This window comes from Anoplophora glabripennis, unplaced genomic scaffold (assembly GCF_000390285.2).
Source record: "Anoplophora glabripennis isolate ALB-LARVAE unplaced genomic scaffold, Agla_2.0 scaffold312, whole genome shotgun sequence".
NCBI lineage: Eukaryota > Metazoa > Arthropoda > Insecta > Coleoptera > Cerambycidae > Anoplophora > Anoplophora glabripennis.
Genome location: NW_019416409.1, coordinates 518,008 through 534,052, shown reverse-complemented (window position 1 = coordinate 534,052; position 16,045 = coordinate 518,008). Strand labels below are relative to the sequence as shown.

Here is a 16,045-nt window from a genome sequence, read left to right as displayed (position 1 = left end):
TATTTAACCTGTTCACATGATTTATGGATTTTAAATAAAGAGTACAAATCTTCGCGAGGATAATACGATATATTTGCTATACATAATAATTATATTTTGCATAGTTTATACACAATACATTTTTGAACGCGTACACATCTCTACCAAAATTTGACCTATTCTTCGGGTTAAAGACACACATTGTCCGCTCTCTATTTATTACTTTGCGTCGAATATGATCGTACTATAGATTCATTACTATTTCGTGATCTTTCCCTAATTATCTAGATAGTTTATTCGCTATATGAGAACTGAGAGTGGCAAAGAATTATAAGTATTATAAATTATAGTTTCGGAACCACTTTGTAATATGTTACTCGTATGATACGTCTGCGTTTACTGATGTTGTACAGGGTGTTTCAGGGTTTAATCGGAAAAATAAATTTAGAAAAATAGGCGATAGAACTTGCAAAAATAAAAGGTCATATGAACTTGATGTTTTAAAGCTTCATTTTTGAGATTGAGAGGGTGGTAAAGTTGTCAAAAAAATTTTTTCAGCTTTCGCAAAAACTACTTGTCCGATTTTGATAAGATTTTAGTAATGAATAAGGGCTTAATTTGATGCGAGCCACTGCTTTTTTATTATAAGTGACATTATTTTTAAATTGAGTAAGTAAAAATACAATTTTTTGGCATTTTTTATTAGGTACTTAATTTTATTAATGAAATTAAGTCTACTTTTCCAGGGACGAGCGGCTAAACGAATTTTATTTATTTTTTCTCAAAAAGTAAACAAAAAATATAAGACAAAAAAAACTCACAATCAATTTAAAAATAATATCAAACTTCAATGATTTCCCTTGATTACAATTTCCATTACAGAACGTCCAAAGACTAGCCGCTCTCTACGAGTGCCCCGACGACGTAGACTTGACAGTTGGAGGGTCGCTAGAACAGCACGTACCTGGCACGTTAGTGGGCCCGACGTTCCTCTGCATCCTGAGGGAACAGTTCTATAGGACTCGCGTCGGGGACAGGTATTGGTACGAGAACCCCTCCGAGACGGGATTCACCCTGGAGCAACTCTTCGAGATACGCAAATCCAGCATTTCGAGGCTGCTGTGCAACAACGGCCGTAACATACGGTCGATGCAACCTCGTGGATTCGAAAAAGTGTCAGCCGAGTAAGTTTTCAGCATAGTCCGTATTTACTTGATTTAAATTAATTCAAATTTCATTATCGTTTGGCTGATTTGACAGACCGGTACTACAAAACTGACGTGATCGAACTGATTACGACTGAAGAGGTCTGTTTATTTTTACATCACTGCGATGTTCATTTGTTTCATCTAATACAAAACTTTGGTACTTATCAAAATTTTCTCTGACTCCAAATATAGCGGCTGTAGGTGTATAGGGAAACGGGAAACATACTGTAAAAGTTAAAGTTGAATGTCCGAAATCTGTGCAGTAAGATGGATCATGATGCGGTTTTTTGCATTCGATTTGTTGGAGCGTCCAGAAAGTTGGTGACCCTATGTGATCAATGAGAAATTAAAATTGCATCGGTGCATAAGAAAAATGCATCTTTAAAATTGCATCTCGAAGAGTTAAAATATGAAAAATTTATAACTCGGAAAATATTGACGGAAATGAGTTCAATTTTGCTACTCGAGGGTTTTTGGGGTCGCTGAACACGAATATCACGACGGCAACAGTCTTCGAGGTACCTAGTGCCCAGGGTGGCCGGTTTCCACGTCGTCTCCTGGAGTTTGTGGAAATTCGTGATAAACTTAGCCGAAACTGGTTGGTTACCTTGGGGTTTCTGAGGTTGCTGAACACGAATATCACGACGGCAACAGTCTCCCAAGTACCTAGTGCCCAGGACCGTTACCGTCGTGGTATTCGTGTTGCGCGACCTCAAAAACCCCGAAGTAACGAGTTTCGGCTAAATTTATAAGGAATTTCCACAAAACTCCAGGAGGCGACGTGGAAACCGGCCACCCTGGGCACAAGGTACCTCGGAGACCGTTGCCGTCGTGATATTCGTGTTCAGCGACCCCAAAAACCCCCGAGTAGCAAAATTGAACTCATTTCCGTCAATATTTTAGTTATAAATTTTTCATTTTTCAACTATCCGAGATGCAATTTTAAAAATGCATTTTTCTTATGCACCAATGCAATTTTCATTTCTCACTGATCACATACTTTCTGGACGGTCTAACGAATCGAATGCAAAAAGCTGCATCACAATCCATCTTACTGCACAGATTTCGGAGGTAAGGCCGTTTTTGGTGCTTTATTTCCTCGACTATTAGCAGTTGAATTGACATCATAAAACATTTTTTTTTTTTCAGTAACAACATTGTTCCATGTGAACAGCTACCAGATTTGGACTTGTCGTTATGGAAAGATACACCGGGCAGTTTTGGCAGCATACCCACCAATTTGTATTTCAAAAAATAGTGTTGTTAATTTAATTTTTCGTAATGAATAACTTACGGTGCCAGATAGAAAACTGGTGCGGACGCTAGAGTGAAGCATAACTGTAAATTTGTAGTCCGTTAGCTAGTTCAACTAATTTTTTTAACTTTTTTATATGAAATTTATTATTTAATTATTTATACATATATACGTAAATAGATTAAAACAGAGAAAGAGTTTCCATGTTGTAAGTTATGAAAGAAAAGGTATATACAGGCTGTATTGGCGATATTACAACTCATTTTAAGGGTTTGTTCATCAAAATAAATGAAAAAAATAAGAGTACTTACCTACTTAAAAATTAAAATTTGTCATATCACCGCAACGCCCTGTATATAAGTATTTATTATTATTATTAATGAAATGTATCTGTCAAGCTTATCTCAGGAAAAACAATATCGTCGTGGAAATGAATTTGATAAGTTAGTTGTGCACTGATATTAAGAGAAATTGTTTTAAACCAAAGAAATATTTTAGTTCAGGTCATATCGTATTATTTGCTTGTAGAAGAAAAATTTTTTTTTGGTAAATTCCGTTTTGTAGTAAATTATAAATACATACTTAGATCTTTAGTTTATTAGAATGTAGCATTTAACTTTACCTACAAGGTATTTTTATTACACAATAAAAATATGTAAATTGAAGTAAATGTGTTTTTACTTCCTTGATTTAATTTTTTGAACAAACTTCTTCAAATGGATAGTGGCGAAAACGAAATTGAAATTCTATAAAATTTAACCAAAAATGCAATAAAAATGATTGGCTAAACTTTCGGGGCAGATTTCACTAATTGTAAGACTAATTTTCGAAATAAAAGATATTCTAAACTTAACGAAAATATAGTAGCCCTTACAAAAAAGAAACATTTGAGGCCTTGTCAACAATATCGCTCATCATTGATTTCATAAGCAACATTATCCTGTATATCCAGTTATTTTATTATCTATTTCATTCAAGATCATTGTTATTATCATTATTTCAAACATTTGATATAGGTACCTACTATAATTATGCCACGACACATTTAGCAATAATTGCTAGATGACATGAAAACAATTTAGTTACCTATACCCCGTTATACTTATATCTATACGCATTTTGCACTTACCGCTAGATTTCATGTTTTGTATCTTATGCGATCTCTGCACCAGGTTCTGTTCAGGTTATCGGAATCGGCTTTCATCTTTGATAGAAATATTTCAATTTTCAAGTTCATTACGCCACATAAATCACGCATTACACTAAAATGTAATAAACCACAGCCACAGGCCGTATTTCATCAATAAATAAATAATACATTTACAATTTACACAACACAAACACGACATAACATGCAATACGACCGACACGACAACCTACCGAACACAATCGAAAAATTTTGAGGTTAGGGAACTGAGTTTGCAGAAAAGTTTTCAAATGTTTGAAGTTTGAAGCCTACTTTAGGCCATCGCCTGCTACACACACCACATCCCTGTATTACAAAGCAGACGTGATCTAGCTGATTAGTGATTATATCAAAGCCATGTGTGCATGTGCAACTTTGCAGAAAGGTGAATTTTTCAATTATTCACTCGTTTGAATTGAGGCCTTTACTTCGCCAACAACTCGTGCCGCAATTTCTTTAAATTCATGAGAAATTGACACTATTGACAGTTTTCTGCAGTTCAAATAGATAAGTACTATTTTCTTAGTTGAACTGATTCGATTATTGGAGTTTGATATTTGCGTACGCAGTCAGTGGCGCCACTAAGAAATTTTAAATAATTTAACCACATTAAATAAATTTATCAGCATCATTCAATTGCAGACGAAAAGCAGATCTTACTTACATCGTTAACATGGCTTCTGTAGTGGTTTCCCCCAAATATGTACGTTTATCAGTGAAAAGTGCAACATATTTTACTTTGTCGGCACCTTATTTTATTATTTTTCCTGTCACTTCATCTACAATTATCAATTTCTTTTTGTTTAAATATATTACTCTGTTTTTGCAATGTATGTGACCATATATTCAATTTCTTCACTTGGCTACAAATATTTCTGCCAAAATAATTGAAATTATTCATTATCAGCCTCTTATACCTAACGGTACATAAAAATTAAATTATAAAAAAAGACAGTACAAGTTTTAGTTATTAATTTGGAAAGCATAATCGAATCTAAGATTTATTAGATGTAATGGCCCGTATAACTGCCTAAAAGACACTAAACGAAACACATGTTTCATTTTTCTTGGAATTAAATGCCAAAATGAAGTTTTTAATTTGGGTACGATGATATTACGACAAAAAAAAAGATAAGAACAAAAATATGTATTTTTTGTTTCTTATATAAACTTTCGAGCAAGTAAATGTAAAGAATCGTAGCGCCTAAAAATATAAAACAATTCGTAGAAACATATTTCAAAAGCAAAAGTGAAAAACGCTTAGCGCATTGATATATCAAAATTGTGTACGCGCATTTTGCAATAATACACACATTTCTGAAAAACAGTTTATTTGTTTATAACATAGTTTCAGTCATTGGTTACACTTGTAGTCAGACTACAAATCAGCGATTAAACAAACAGGTAATAAATAAATACATTAGGTAAGGATTAGTTAAAAAAAAATTACCAAAAAACATCAACGGTAATGAAACTCTCACTTAAAAAGTGATTAAATTATCGGTGCTGTTATCTACCTTCTCTCTCTGTTCATGTTTCCAAAAGTTGAAGTCTTTCAATATGGGCCTTCCATACGAATTGTGTAGTTCTCGAAATGTAATACTCACCTTTGCCGATGCGTTATTTTCGACAAGTCGAGTATCCTCCAATCGACCTCCACAAGAAAAACAGAAATTTAACAAGAGAAAATAGAACAAGAAAACATATCATTGCCTACAAAAGTTTTGCTGTAATCCACTTTTTTATCACCAATAAGCTTAATTCAAGTGAAAAATAAAGCGTATAAAAGCATAAGTAAAACATGATTTAGATAAACAACCGATTATTTGATAAAAATGTTGGTAGGTACTTCCCCCAATCGATGTCATTGATGCATATTTTTATCTAGTACTTCCCAACCGTTTTGAATGGTATTACAAATTTACAATTTAATTATATAATATTCATATATTTACATTTTTTACCAAAATGATCCGCCAAACAGTATTTCTTCACACTAGGAAAGAAGACAATCGTCTTTAAACACTAGTCGTACTTACTTGAATTAGAACTTGTCGACCTCATGCTGTGCGATCTTTGGTGTGGGTTGTTATCGGGCTTGTTGAAAGGGTTATGCCTTGTCCTAGGCGGAGGAACTGGAGAATTTACACCTTGTGCCAGGGGCAGTGGTAGCGGTGTTTCTAGAGATATGAAAAATTTACTTTGGCCAACTTCATATTCGTTATCATCAGATGTCATATTCGTCAATATTTTTAGGCACACATTGAATTCATTGATCTCACATCATCTATCAGTGTCACAATTTTTAGGAGAGCAATGTTTACACATGATTTCTCATCAATAAGAACAATTATCATTAAACAAATTATAGATTACTACCTACTCCTTATCTTACTACAGATATCATGCACTTGTTTTTGTTTAAATATTGGGTAAATATTCATTTTATTGTACCTTCGATATCATCTAACTGCCGCTGCAGTTCAGCAACCATCAGTTTCATATAATCGTATCCCGCACAAGCTAAAGCTTTCATCCACTGTTCCATAGACTCTTGTGACTCTGCTCCAAGTATATAACTTCTATTGTTTGTCCCATGAAATTCGACTTTAAAGCTGAACTGCTCATCATCCTCAGCTAGTTCTATATATTAAATGATCAGTATGTACCCCAATAAATTAATGTAACTTACCTATCGAACAACCTTCTAAAATTATTACCCCCACAGGTTCTTTATCACCTTTCTTATCGAAATAAAACAGTAAATTTCCTTTTAACACAAAATATCGCCTCTGGAAGTTTTTGTTTACTTCTCCCCTTTTATTTAAATAACCTTCCTTATCTACGGGTGTGGCAGACACTGCGAAAGCACACAAGTTTTTCTCGTTTATTTTCATTTTGAGAATAGTTGACGCTTAAATAGTGTGATAAAATGACATAATAATATATTAAATAATTATGTACTTTTATTATTGATGTCAAAAATATCAACACAAACGTCAAAATTGTCAAAATCAGAAAATCGGATCAGCTGTGTCGCATGGCTCCATCTATTGGATTGAAAATAAACTATGTAGGTCTTTAGCACAGACCACCTAGACTGGCCGTATCTAATTCCAATGCACGGGTAGCAGTGAATGCAAAATCCGGGGAAGTGTAGTGTGGAAGGCAATCTGATCGCGCGCACCTTTAAGCAGATCCGGATTAAGTAATATTTTTATTACATATTAAATATTATATTGCATCTTATGGCAAATATTCAATTTTAAGTTTGTAATTCAGAAAATAGTATATTTTAGTGTCATATTAAATAAAACTACAAAATAATTTAAATATATTTATTTTCCTCTAAATAATAAGCATAATACTGTAATCAACTGCATCCAAAATATATGGAGATGGAGTGTGTACTGTATATGAGAACGGTCAGGTAGTAGGTAAGGTTTTGATGTCTGCCAAGATATTATCCACGGAGAAAACGTCTGCCGAGGTAAATATAAGCTTTTAATAGTACAATAAACAACATATCAAAAGATCAGATATAATAAAATACTTTTAAAAATTATAATTTTTATCAATGTTTAAATTGTCTGCCATGACCTAGGAAGCTCGATATTCGTCTGCCATTGTTATTTTTAATTAAAAATAAATATATATTTTCAAATTTTCAAACGGCAGCCTTTATAAAATACTTTTAAAATTGGTGAAATTTTTATACCTGGCACACCTGAGTGTAACGAAGGTCCACCTTGCTGGGCTTAGCGAGACCCCGCCTTGTGAGTGACACATATAAGAGACTCTCTGGGCAAAATTTCAGGTTTTATAATTTACCTTTAGGTTGCCGACCACTGGCTCTTAGACTATTTTCCAGGGTATTGAACATGAATTAGAAATATTAGTTTTGTTTGCAATTTTTTCAATTGAAAAAAATATTTTATTAATTTTCAGCTACATCGAAATGACGGGAATTGGTAAAATTTCATAAAAACTTGAGTCTCACATAAAGTAAATAATTACTAAAAATATTTTACAGTAATTCATTCACTATTTTAATTACAATATCACGTTAATCACTACACTATGTGGGCAAACAAAATTATAAAGCTAATCTTGGAAACTTGTGACGTTAACCGAAAAATGGCGTACATATTTACCTTTTACATATTCCTTTTTTTTACTTACTTAAAGAAGGAAACTTTTCGCTTCTCTTCACCAACTCGATCACATGTATTTATACAATGTTTTACAATACACTTGCACATGATAAAACGTCTAATTATCGAAATCACAGCGATGCGTACACGTCAAATGCTAGGAGACGACTGAGCGCTGGGCACCAAATCAGGCTCCGAAGTGTTTTCACCAAAGTCGCTCTATAAGCCAGTCTAGGTGGTCTGTGGTCTTTAGCTTTAGCATTTAGTTTATAATTTCGATACGGAATCCTACACATATTACCAATTCTTTTTCTCCATTGTACTGTAGGCGAAACATAATGTCTGGAACTAATTTAATTTTTATAATTTTCTCCTTATATAACAAAATATATAAAATCCAAATCCATATCACTGCGCCATCTCTCAACAAACCATACACACTAAAGTCCGTTGAGTAACTTGATTTCTAGATTAGATTGTTCAGAACAAAGTCTTATGTAAAATATTATACTGCATATTATGTGTACATAATTATTATTTTCGTATCCAGACAAATATCTAACGATAAATCCTCGCACGGCATATAGGTATCTTCTAAATCTTTTTACAAAAACGCTTATTGTAAATTCTTTTATTATCAGGAATCAGGATTAAAAATTCGACAGTTTCTTTTTTCCACTTTACGTTACTTTTACAAATATCCACCTATATAACTTATAACCCGATATAGTTTAAGATAAAAGTTTGCGAGCTCGATAGTACTTAAATGACATGATTTAACCGTAAAAAAACGGGAACAAAAACTCCAATGACACAGGAAAACTCCAAAAATGCAAATCAAAACTGAAATTGACGCAGTTTGATTTGTAATACCAATGACGTCATTCATCAGTTTATGAACGAATGGAAGTGGCGTGAGTGAATCAACAGTTAGGCAACTTCCTTCTTTAGTTCTTTAGTGACTTTGGGACATTATATGAGAACGTAGATGACACCATTTTTTTAATTAAAGTTTTTTTTATTTGATAATGTTGTTTTACATTAAACAATAGCAGAAATTTGGTATAATATGCAGGATTAAGGTAGGAGATTTTGATTTTGGTATTATTGCCAAGCATTATTCCTATACAAATGTTACAATGGAAATATAATTATATAATTTTATTTTAATTTCCAACCGCCATAGTTTTTTTATTCCCTGATACGTTTCAGTCCGAACCAAAAACCACCTTCAGCGGACATATTAAATTGCTTCTTACATATCTGAACAGGAATTCTACTTTTTTCAACTGGAACTAATTCAAAATTCTTTAGAACGTGCAAGATTAGAGTTTTTGTTTCCAGTAAAGCAAACCTAGAACCAATGCAGTTACGAGGACCCACACCAAACGGCAAGTAGGTGTAGGGTTCGATGCCGTCCTTATTCTCATCACTGAATCTCTCTGGGTCGAAACGCTCTGGATTTGGAAAATACTTGGGGTCGTGGTGTATGCCGTATATGGGTAGCATAATTAAAGAGCCTTTTTCCAGGTATACAGGTTTCTCGTCAGGTCTAGTTGGTTCTATAGTGTAAGGTTTTGTACAAACCCTGTCTGTAGCTATGGTAGAGGGCCATTTTCTTAGAGTTTCTGTAACGCCGACAGAATATATTTATAATTTCAAAAAGATAAAACGTGTCTTGCAATTTCAGTGATACCAACCTGAGATAACCATATCCATATATGTCATCTCGAGAATATCTTCATACGTGAGTTTACCTTCACATTTTTCTAGGGTAGACCTAACCTCCTCTCTTAACCTGTCCTGGATATCTGGATTGGTAGCTAATTCATAGGCCAAAAAACACAAGAGTGTCGATACACTCTCAAAACCGGCGAAAAAGAATATCATAGCTTGCGCTGCGATGTCCACATCTGTTATTTCTGTGGGTGGTTTAGTTGCTTTTGTTAAAATAAATGCTCTGAATTATTATTTTACAACAAAGTTGTATGTTTACTCTTATTATATTCTACAAATAATATTATTATGCACAGTTGTATTTATAGCACCATTCTTGTACTATGCGCTCTTTTATATCGTGTATGGTCAGTATTGTAGATATAAATACTGTTAGTGTCCATGGTGTTTCTGAAATGTGTCCCTTTAAAGATGTAATAAAGGACATGAAACCATTAAGCAATATACAGCGTGGTAAAAAAGTTCTGCATAAAATTCATATTTTTCTTAAACAATTTTTTTTTCGAAAAACGGTGAGACCCGTCGATTTTTATTTGATCCAGGGCACCTTGTTATGTGGAAAAATTTTTTTTTCGATAATCCACTTACGGCAGCGATGACATAATTTTTTTTTAAATGACAACGCATATTTTTTTCGTTCGAAATTGATGACAGTGATAATTATCTAAACAACGGTGTGAAAATTTCGATGTCTTACATAACAATTTTTTTTAGAAAAATGCACCTTAAGTTCTTGAATGCAATAATTTGCTGTTTACGGATCAAATGCCTTAGAAAAAAATTTATTCGGCAGAAAGCATTTCAGATAACTTAAGTTGCAACTGGTGTTATGTAATATTTGCGGAATTATTCATCAGATATTGTCAGGATCCTGATTAAACTGCAAAATTTAGAACCAAGTTCAACCGCACAAAATCCAAATAGTATGTAGCAAATTAAGGTCGACTTTTTGTCTTCGAGTTTGCCGATAAATTCCTAAAAAAAAAAGATCCAAAGAAATGTTTACTTGAAAGGAGTAGATTACCTGAAATATTGAAGACTAAAAATCAGTACCGATTTAACATTCTTTGGTGAAATCGTTTAATTCGAAATGGCAAAACTTAGTGAACGCGAAAGAATTGATATTTTGAGGATGATTGGTTTCGGCGATAAGTTACGAACCCATCAAGAAGCTTGCCAATTATTTAATGCAACGTACCCTGACAGACCACCAATTACGCAATCTACGGTTAGTAGGGTACTGGCAAGGTTTGAGGAAACTGGTAGTGTGAAAGATGCTCCTCGTGCGGGTCGTCCTAGAGTAGATGATGAAACTAGATTGAATATCCTGGTGGAGCTCCAGGACAACCCTCATTCTAGTACAAGGTCGATTGCATTGAACAATGATATTTCACATGTAACTGTGGTGAACTTTCTCAAAAAAGAGAAATTTCACCCCTATAAGGGTCACTTGATACATGCATTGACTGAGGACGACCCAGACCGCCGTCTCCACTTTTGTGAAGATTTAATGCATCGATGTAACGGAGACCCCGACTTCCTCAAGAACATAATTTTTTCTGACGAGGCTACTTTTTATCTTAATGGATCGGTGCATCGACATAACTGCCGGTATTGGTCTCAGGAAAACCCGCACTGGGTGCAAGAAGTAGATCATCAGCACCCCCGAAAGGTGAACGTTTGGGCGGGAATAATAGGGCGTCGTATTTTAGGCCCGTATTTTTTCGAGGAAAATTTAACTGCTGCTCGCTATTTGGATTTCCTGCGGTTCGATTTGGTCCCAAGCTTAGCAGAGTTATTCCCGAACAACGAGGATCCTGATATTCCTGAGGAAAGAATTTGGTTTCAGCAGGATGGTGCACCGCCCCATTATGGAGTGCAAGTACGGGAGTACTTGAATAACACGTTTACTGGCCGGTGGATCGGGCGACGCGGAACAATCGAGTGGCCTCCGCGTTCGCCTGATTTAACACCTCTAGACTTTTTTTTGTGGGGCTATTTGAAATCGCGTGTGTACACAAACAGACCAGGTGATTTGGAAGAACTTAAAAACCGTATTCGTTTTGAAATAAATCAAATCGACCCGGGAATGCTTGAACGAAGTGTAGACGGCGTTTACACACGCTTAGGACAATGCCAAATGGTACAGGGTGGGCAATTCGAACAATTTCGCTAGACTTACACAAACATTAGTGTAATTTTACTCGTTTGAAATGTAATTTTGTCAACTTTGTCCTTTTCGGAGCCATTAATAGTGTAAGTAGACAATTATCACTTATAAGAACTTAAGGTGCATTTTTCTAAAAAAAATTGTTATGTAAGACATCGAAATTTTCACACCGTTGTTTAGATAATTATCACTGTCATCAATTTCGAACGGAAAAAATATGCGTTGTCATTTAAAAAAAAAATTACTTAATCGCTGCCGTAAGTGGATTATCGAAAAAAAAATTTTTCCACATAACAAGGTGCCCTGGATCAAATAAAAATCGACGGGTCTCACCTTTTTTCGAAAAAAAAATTGTTTAACGAAAATATGAATTTTATGCAGAACTTTTTTACCACGTTGTATAGTGTCTAAAGTCTCATGTGAACCAGAAAATTAACCAAGAATTATTACGCGAAACTTAGGCTGACCCTGCTTCACCTCACTTAATCAACTGTTTACATTATATTAAATAGGTCACATTTAGTGTGATTATTTGCAGGTGTGGTCGTAAGTTTTTTGTTCTCGTCGTTCTGTATATGTATACTTTTGCATTTCATAGTCAGTACACTTACTTAAATCACTTTCTTTGGCAGTGTCGATCACACCATTTTCCTCCTGTTTTTGAACTCCTTTTCTCGCCTCCAATAGTAGATTGATCATGTCTGGTCGAACGATGTTTTTCTCTTCTCTCGTTTTAATTGTATCCTTCACAATTTTTTGGAAGAACGTCCTCACTTCATTCGAGAATATCTGTATGTTCAGTAACTGAAAAAATGATCAAATATGTGTAGACTTCCGTGTTAGTTGTCAGTTATCAAACAATAATCTCTTCTGGACCTCTGGCCAATGCTGTGTGTATTATCTGTATTGCCCATGGCAATCCTTGTACTAGTTTGTCTTTTATTATAAAGAATGGAAATTATTTCTACCGAGACAATGGGTTAGAAGACGTAAGAAGGGGAAAGAGGATATTGAAGACCTTATCAATCGTATATGTGCTAAGTTCTTTGAAAAGATTGAGGCATCTATTGATCAAAAACTGGATCAACTAGAACCAGAAGAATTCAGTTAGTTACAGTTTCTTTTCGGCATTTAGGAATTTAGGATTTAGGAACATTTTATGACAGTTTTCCAAGAAACTATTCTTCCGTCTTTTTATACTTACATTACAAAGCCTTGGAAATACCAGATAAGCGAAAATATTGATAAAGCTGCCTAAGTTAGTAGCTTCCTTACCCAGCAGATAGAAAGTATTGTTTGGCTGGGCCAAGGAATCTACTTGGATTCCAAAAGCGGTAGACGCTATCACGTCATTTGTGAAACGAGTAAAAATATCTTTAAATTCTACCGTCACGACGTCTTCCTTCTTTTCCAGGAAGTGCTGAACAAAGTTCTCAGCGCATTCCGATATTAGAACGAACATAGTCTTTATTTTGCTGGTGGTGAATGATGGACTGAGAATTGTTCTCATGTCACGCCACTTTTGACCTGAAAATTAATTAGAAAGTTACAGTTTTTTTGTGCTTTTGATGACGAAGGTCGTTATGGTGCATAAGAGCAATGGTTTACCTTTGAGAAAGAGCAAATTCTTAGTCCATAAGGGATCAGTGGTATCAGGAAAGATACTCTTGTGATCGGTGAAGTGGTCGAAATCCTTAACCGTTAATTGTTTTATCAAATCTGGGTCTCTGATTACCAGAGCAGGCACGAGGAACTGGTACATACCTGAATATCTACAAAAACATAATCTACAAGTTTCAAGATTTGTACATGATATTAGAGTAAAGAGTAAAGCAACATGGGTAAAATTTTCTAAAATGTTACGTTTTAAGAACCTAATGCAAAAAGTTAAAATTGATATTGGAAACAACTGACTTTTTGATTATTTTCTATTATTAAAATCTTGTGTCCGGTAATACCGTTTTTCCTGAAAACCACAAAGGTTTTTGAAATTTAACAAGAGTAAAAACCAATTTTAAATTAAATTCTGCTATGAATTAATATTACTATTTTTCAATTCGGTCAATAAAAAAAAATTCACTATAATTTTAGGCGTGTAATCCAATTGTAGGTTCTTACTGATTTTTACTATTCTATGGCATTATTCCGTATGGTCCTGGCATCGTTCAGATGGATGGACTATGTGTGTGATTTTTTTTTCTTACCTGACCCCTGGACATTGGTTGTAAACGCGTTGTACCATTCCGGCAGTAGTTTCCGTTCTTGAGAGGTTGCCCCAGTTATCACCAGCTATCCACATCGGATTCCCTTGCTTAACTCCCCTGTCTTTCCAATAATCTAATGGTTTTACCATAAAATAATAAAAGAGGAATACCGCCGCAACCAATAAGAGTATCAACATCAACATTTTGACCTGTAAATGTTAATGCCAGATTTGTAGATTGAATTTAAAACCTACGGTAATTTTTTTTATTTACTCAATTGTGCTTAAATATATTTTAAAAATATTTAAAATGAACAGTGGATTTATAATAAATTACATTTACAATAAATAGTTTATGAGAATAAAGGAATTTTTGTAGGAACAAGGGTGCCAGACCTGAACTGATCCCCTCGTCCCTTCATAATGTATAAAGAAATTATTCAATTTGTAAAACCGTAAAACCCTTAAAGGCGTACTTCATTGGTTCCCTTGACAGACAATGATTTATTACTTTGCATCGAATATGATCCTACTATACAAACGTTTCAAGTTATGATTGCGTACTTTTCTGATTTATCTACAAAGTCGAAGGTATCTAAGTTATGGTCAAATTACTCCATATTGAGAGTAACAGTACAAACGAAGACATACATCAAAATATTTGCAATTGCGTGTTTTCTTGAAACGGCCAGGTGACAATTATAAACCAAAGAAGTCAAATGTTTTGTCGAATGTATTTTATGAATAAGGTAGATACGTTTAGATTTGAAAATTTTAAAATATCGAAATATTACTTTTTCCTTTTTAGGTAGCTTTAATTTTTAGTGTTGCCGGTGGTGCATGTCGTCGTGATGTAGATGATTTAGGATCAAAGGATAATAAAAAAAATTTGCGACAAACGAAACAGTAAATGTTATATTTATTAAACAATGCATTTTTTATGTGAGTTAGTTTACCAGCGTGTATTTATGAGTATTTACTGTAGAAAATATAGATAAAAAAAACGATACGGCAAAGTTAATTTTCCGGTTTAATATGGTATTTAGGAGTCCTGAAATTTGGTTGAAAAAGTGCACATTTCCGAACGATTTCCGAATATATTATTTTAAAAAGCTATTTGGCATCTCAAGAAAACACGACCAACAAGAGAAAACTCCCTCAAAGATTAGGACTGGCCCTAATTTTTCAACAATGTTAGATTGAATTCTGGTTATATTTTAATTTGAAGATATTATGCCAACCGTCTTTTTGATAAAAATCATTAAACATGATTTAAATTGGACTCGATTCTCTTGAAATTGTTTATGAACTTAATACACTAATTACAATAAAAAATTGGTCTGGAAATACTCTTGCAATATCTTCAACAAATTCGTCAACTTGATGAAATTCTTTGATCGCGCAAAACTGTTATTTTATGGAAGGTAGGTATGTAGGTATTTGTCAATATTTAATCTAGAATAGCAAATAGATTTATTTTAGATGTAACCTTGAAGTTGTGGTCGTCACTAGCAATATTATATGTCTATAATTTTTATTACAGGTATTTTATAAGAAAACTTTAAGAATTAAAACACTTTCATAAATTTCGGATGTTTGTAAATAATAGTATATTATTCAACGAGCGTATAATGATGGGTATTATTCACGAGGTGAAGTTTACGGCCACGAGCCGCAGGCGAGTGGCCTAAATCACCGAGTGAATAATACCCATTATACGGGAGTAGAATACTATACTTTATCCACGACTACTAAATATTTTTGTTGAAGTTTTTTTTGAAATGTTTCGAAAAACATGGTATGTTAAGAAACAGATATACGACTCGCACAAATGAAGTCGCTGATGGCTCAGTGTAGATGCTCTTTCCCTTCCAACCGCGGGTCCCGGGTTCGAATCCGGTCTAGGAAAATTCACTTTTTTAATTTTTTTTTTAAATGTACAGCACTGAATTGAAAATATTTAGTGGTTTACACGATAAAATTTTAAAAACGGATTGTTTGTAGCAGAACAATATAATATTATAGCTAAATTAAGGAAGCATCTGACAGTAGTGATTAATGACTCATTAATCACTGCCGTGATTAATGGGTATTATTAAGGTCGAGCAAACAGACGTATAATGGGTACATTATACAATAGTCGTGGATAAAAT

The 16,045-nt window shown here is 34.0% G+C and overlaps 3 protein-coding genes across 4 annotated transcripts in view; 1 reads left to right on the top strand and 2 right to left on the bottom strand.

Moving 5' to 3' along the window:
* Positions 1-3,091, top strand: part of LOC108910632 (peroxidase-like) — a 53,810-nt gene extending 50,719 nt beyond the window's left edge. For both annotated transcript variants that reach the window (XM_018715311.1, XM_018715312.1), the window contains exons 10-11: positions 862-1,163; positions 2,337-3,091. In XM_018715311.1, the coding sequence (XP_018570827.1) occupies positions 862-1,163; positions 2,337-2,445 (411 nt within the window). In that variant the 3' untranslated portion in view covers positions 2,446-3,091. The remainder of the gene's footprint in view (positions 1-861; positions 1,164-2,336) is intronic.
* Positions 3,092-4,942: 1,851 nt separating this feature from the next.
* On the bottom strand, positions 4,943-6,637 carry LOC108910633 (sesquipedalian-1). The gene is made up of 4 exons (XM_018715313.1): positions 6,321-6,637; positions 6,083-6,271; positions 5,668-5,808; positions 4,943-5,282 (listed from the first exon to the last, which is right to left on the bottom strand). Exons 1-4 carry the CDS (start codon positions 6,523-6,525, stop codon positions 5,110-5,112), a joined length of 708 nt encoding a protein of 235 aa, XP_018570829.1. The 5' UTR covers positions 6,526-6,637; the 3' UTR covers positions 4,943-5,109.
* Positions 6,638-8,859: 2,222 nt separating this feature from the next.
* Positions 8,860-16,045, bottom strand: part of LOC108910640 (cytochrome P450 9e2) — a 22,983-nt gene continuing 15,797 nt past the window's right edge. Inside the window, exons 2-7 of the mRNA XM_018715323.1 lie at positions 13,894-14,102; positions 13,298-13,461; positions 12,894-13,216; positions 12,301-12,493; positions 9,483-9,728; positions 8,860-9,410 (exon numbers count right to left, since the gene is read on the bottom strand). Of these exons, the coding sequence (XP_018570839.1) occupies positions 8,974-9,410; positions 9,483-9,728; positions 12,301-12,493; positions 12,894-13,216; positions 13,298-13,461; positions 13,894-14,096 (1,566 nt within the window). The 5' untranslated portion in view covers positions 14,097-14,102 and the 3' untranslated portion in view covers positions 8,860-8,973. The remainder of the gene's footprint in view (positions 9,411-9,482; positions 9,729-12,300; positions 12,494-12,893; positions 13,217-13,297; positions 13,462-13,893; positions 14,103-16,045) is intronic.

Coding starts and splice junctions, on each gene's coding strand:
- LOC108910633 (XM_018715313.1), bottom strand. CDS start 6,525: ATGAAAATAAACGAGAAAAACTTGTGTGCTTTCGCAGTGTCTGCCACA. Junction 5,809..6,082: donor GCAGTTAGATGATATCGAAG/GTACAATAAAAT, acceptor TCATATCTCTAG/AAACACCGCTACCACTGCCC. Junction 5,283..5,667: donor GTCGACAAGTTCTAATTCAA/GTAAGTACGACT, acceptor TTTCTTGTGGAG/GTCGATTGGAGGATACTCGA.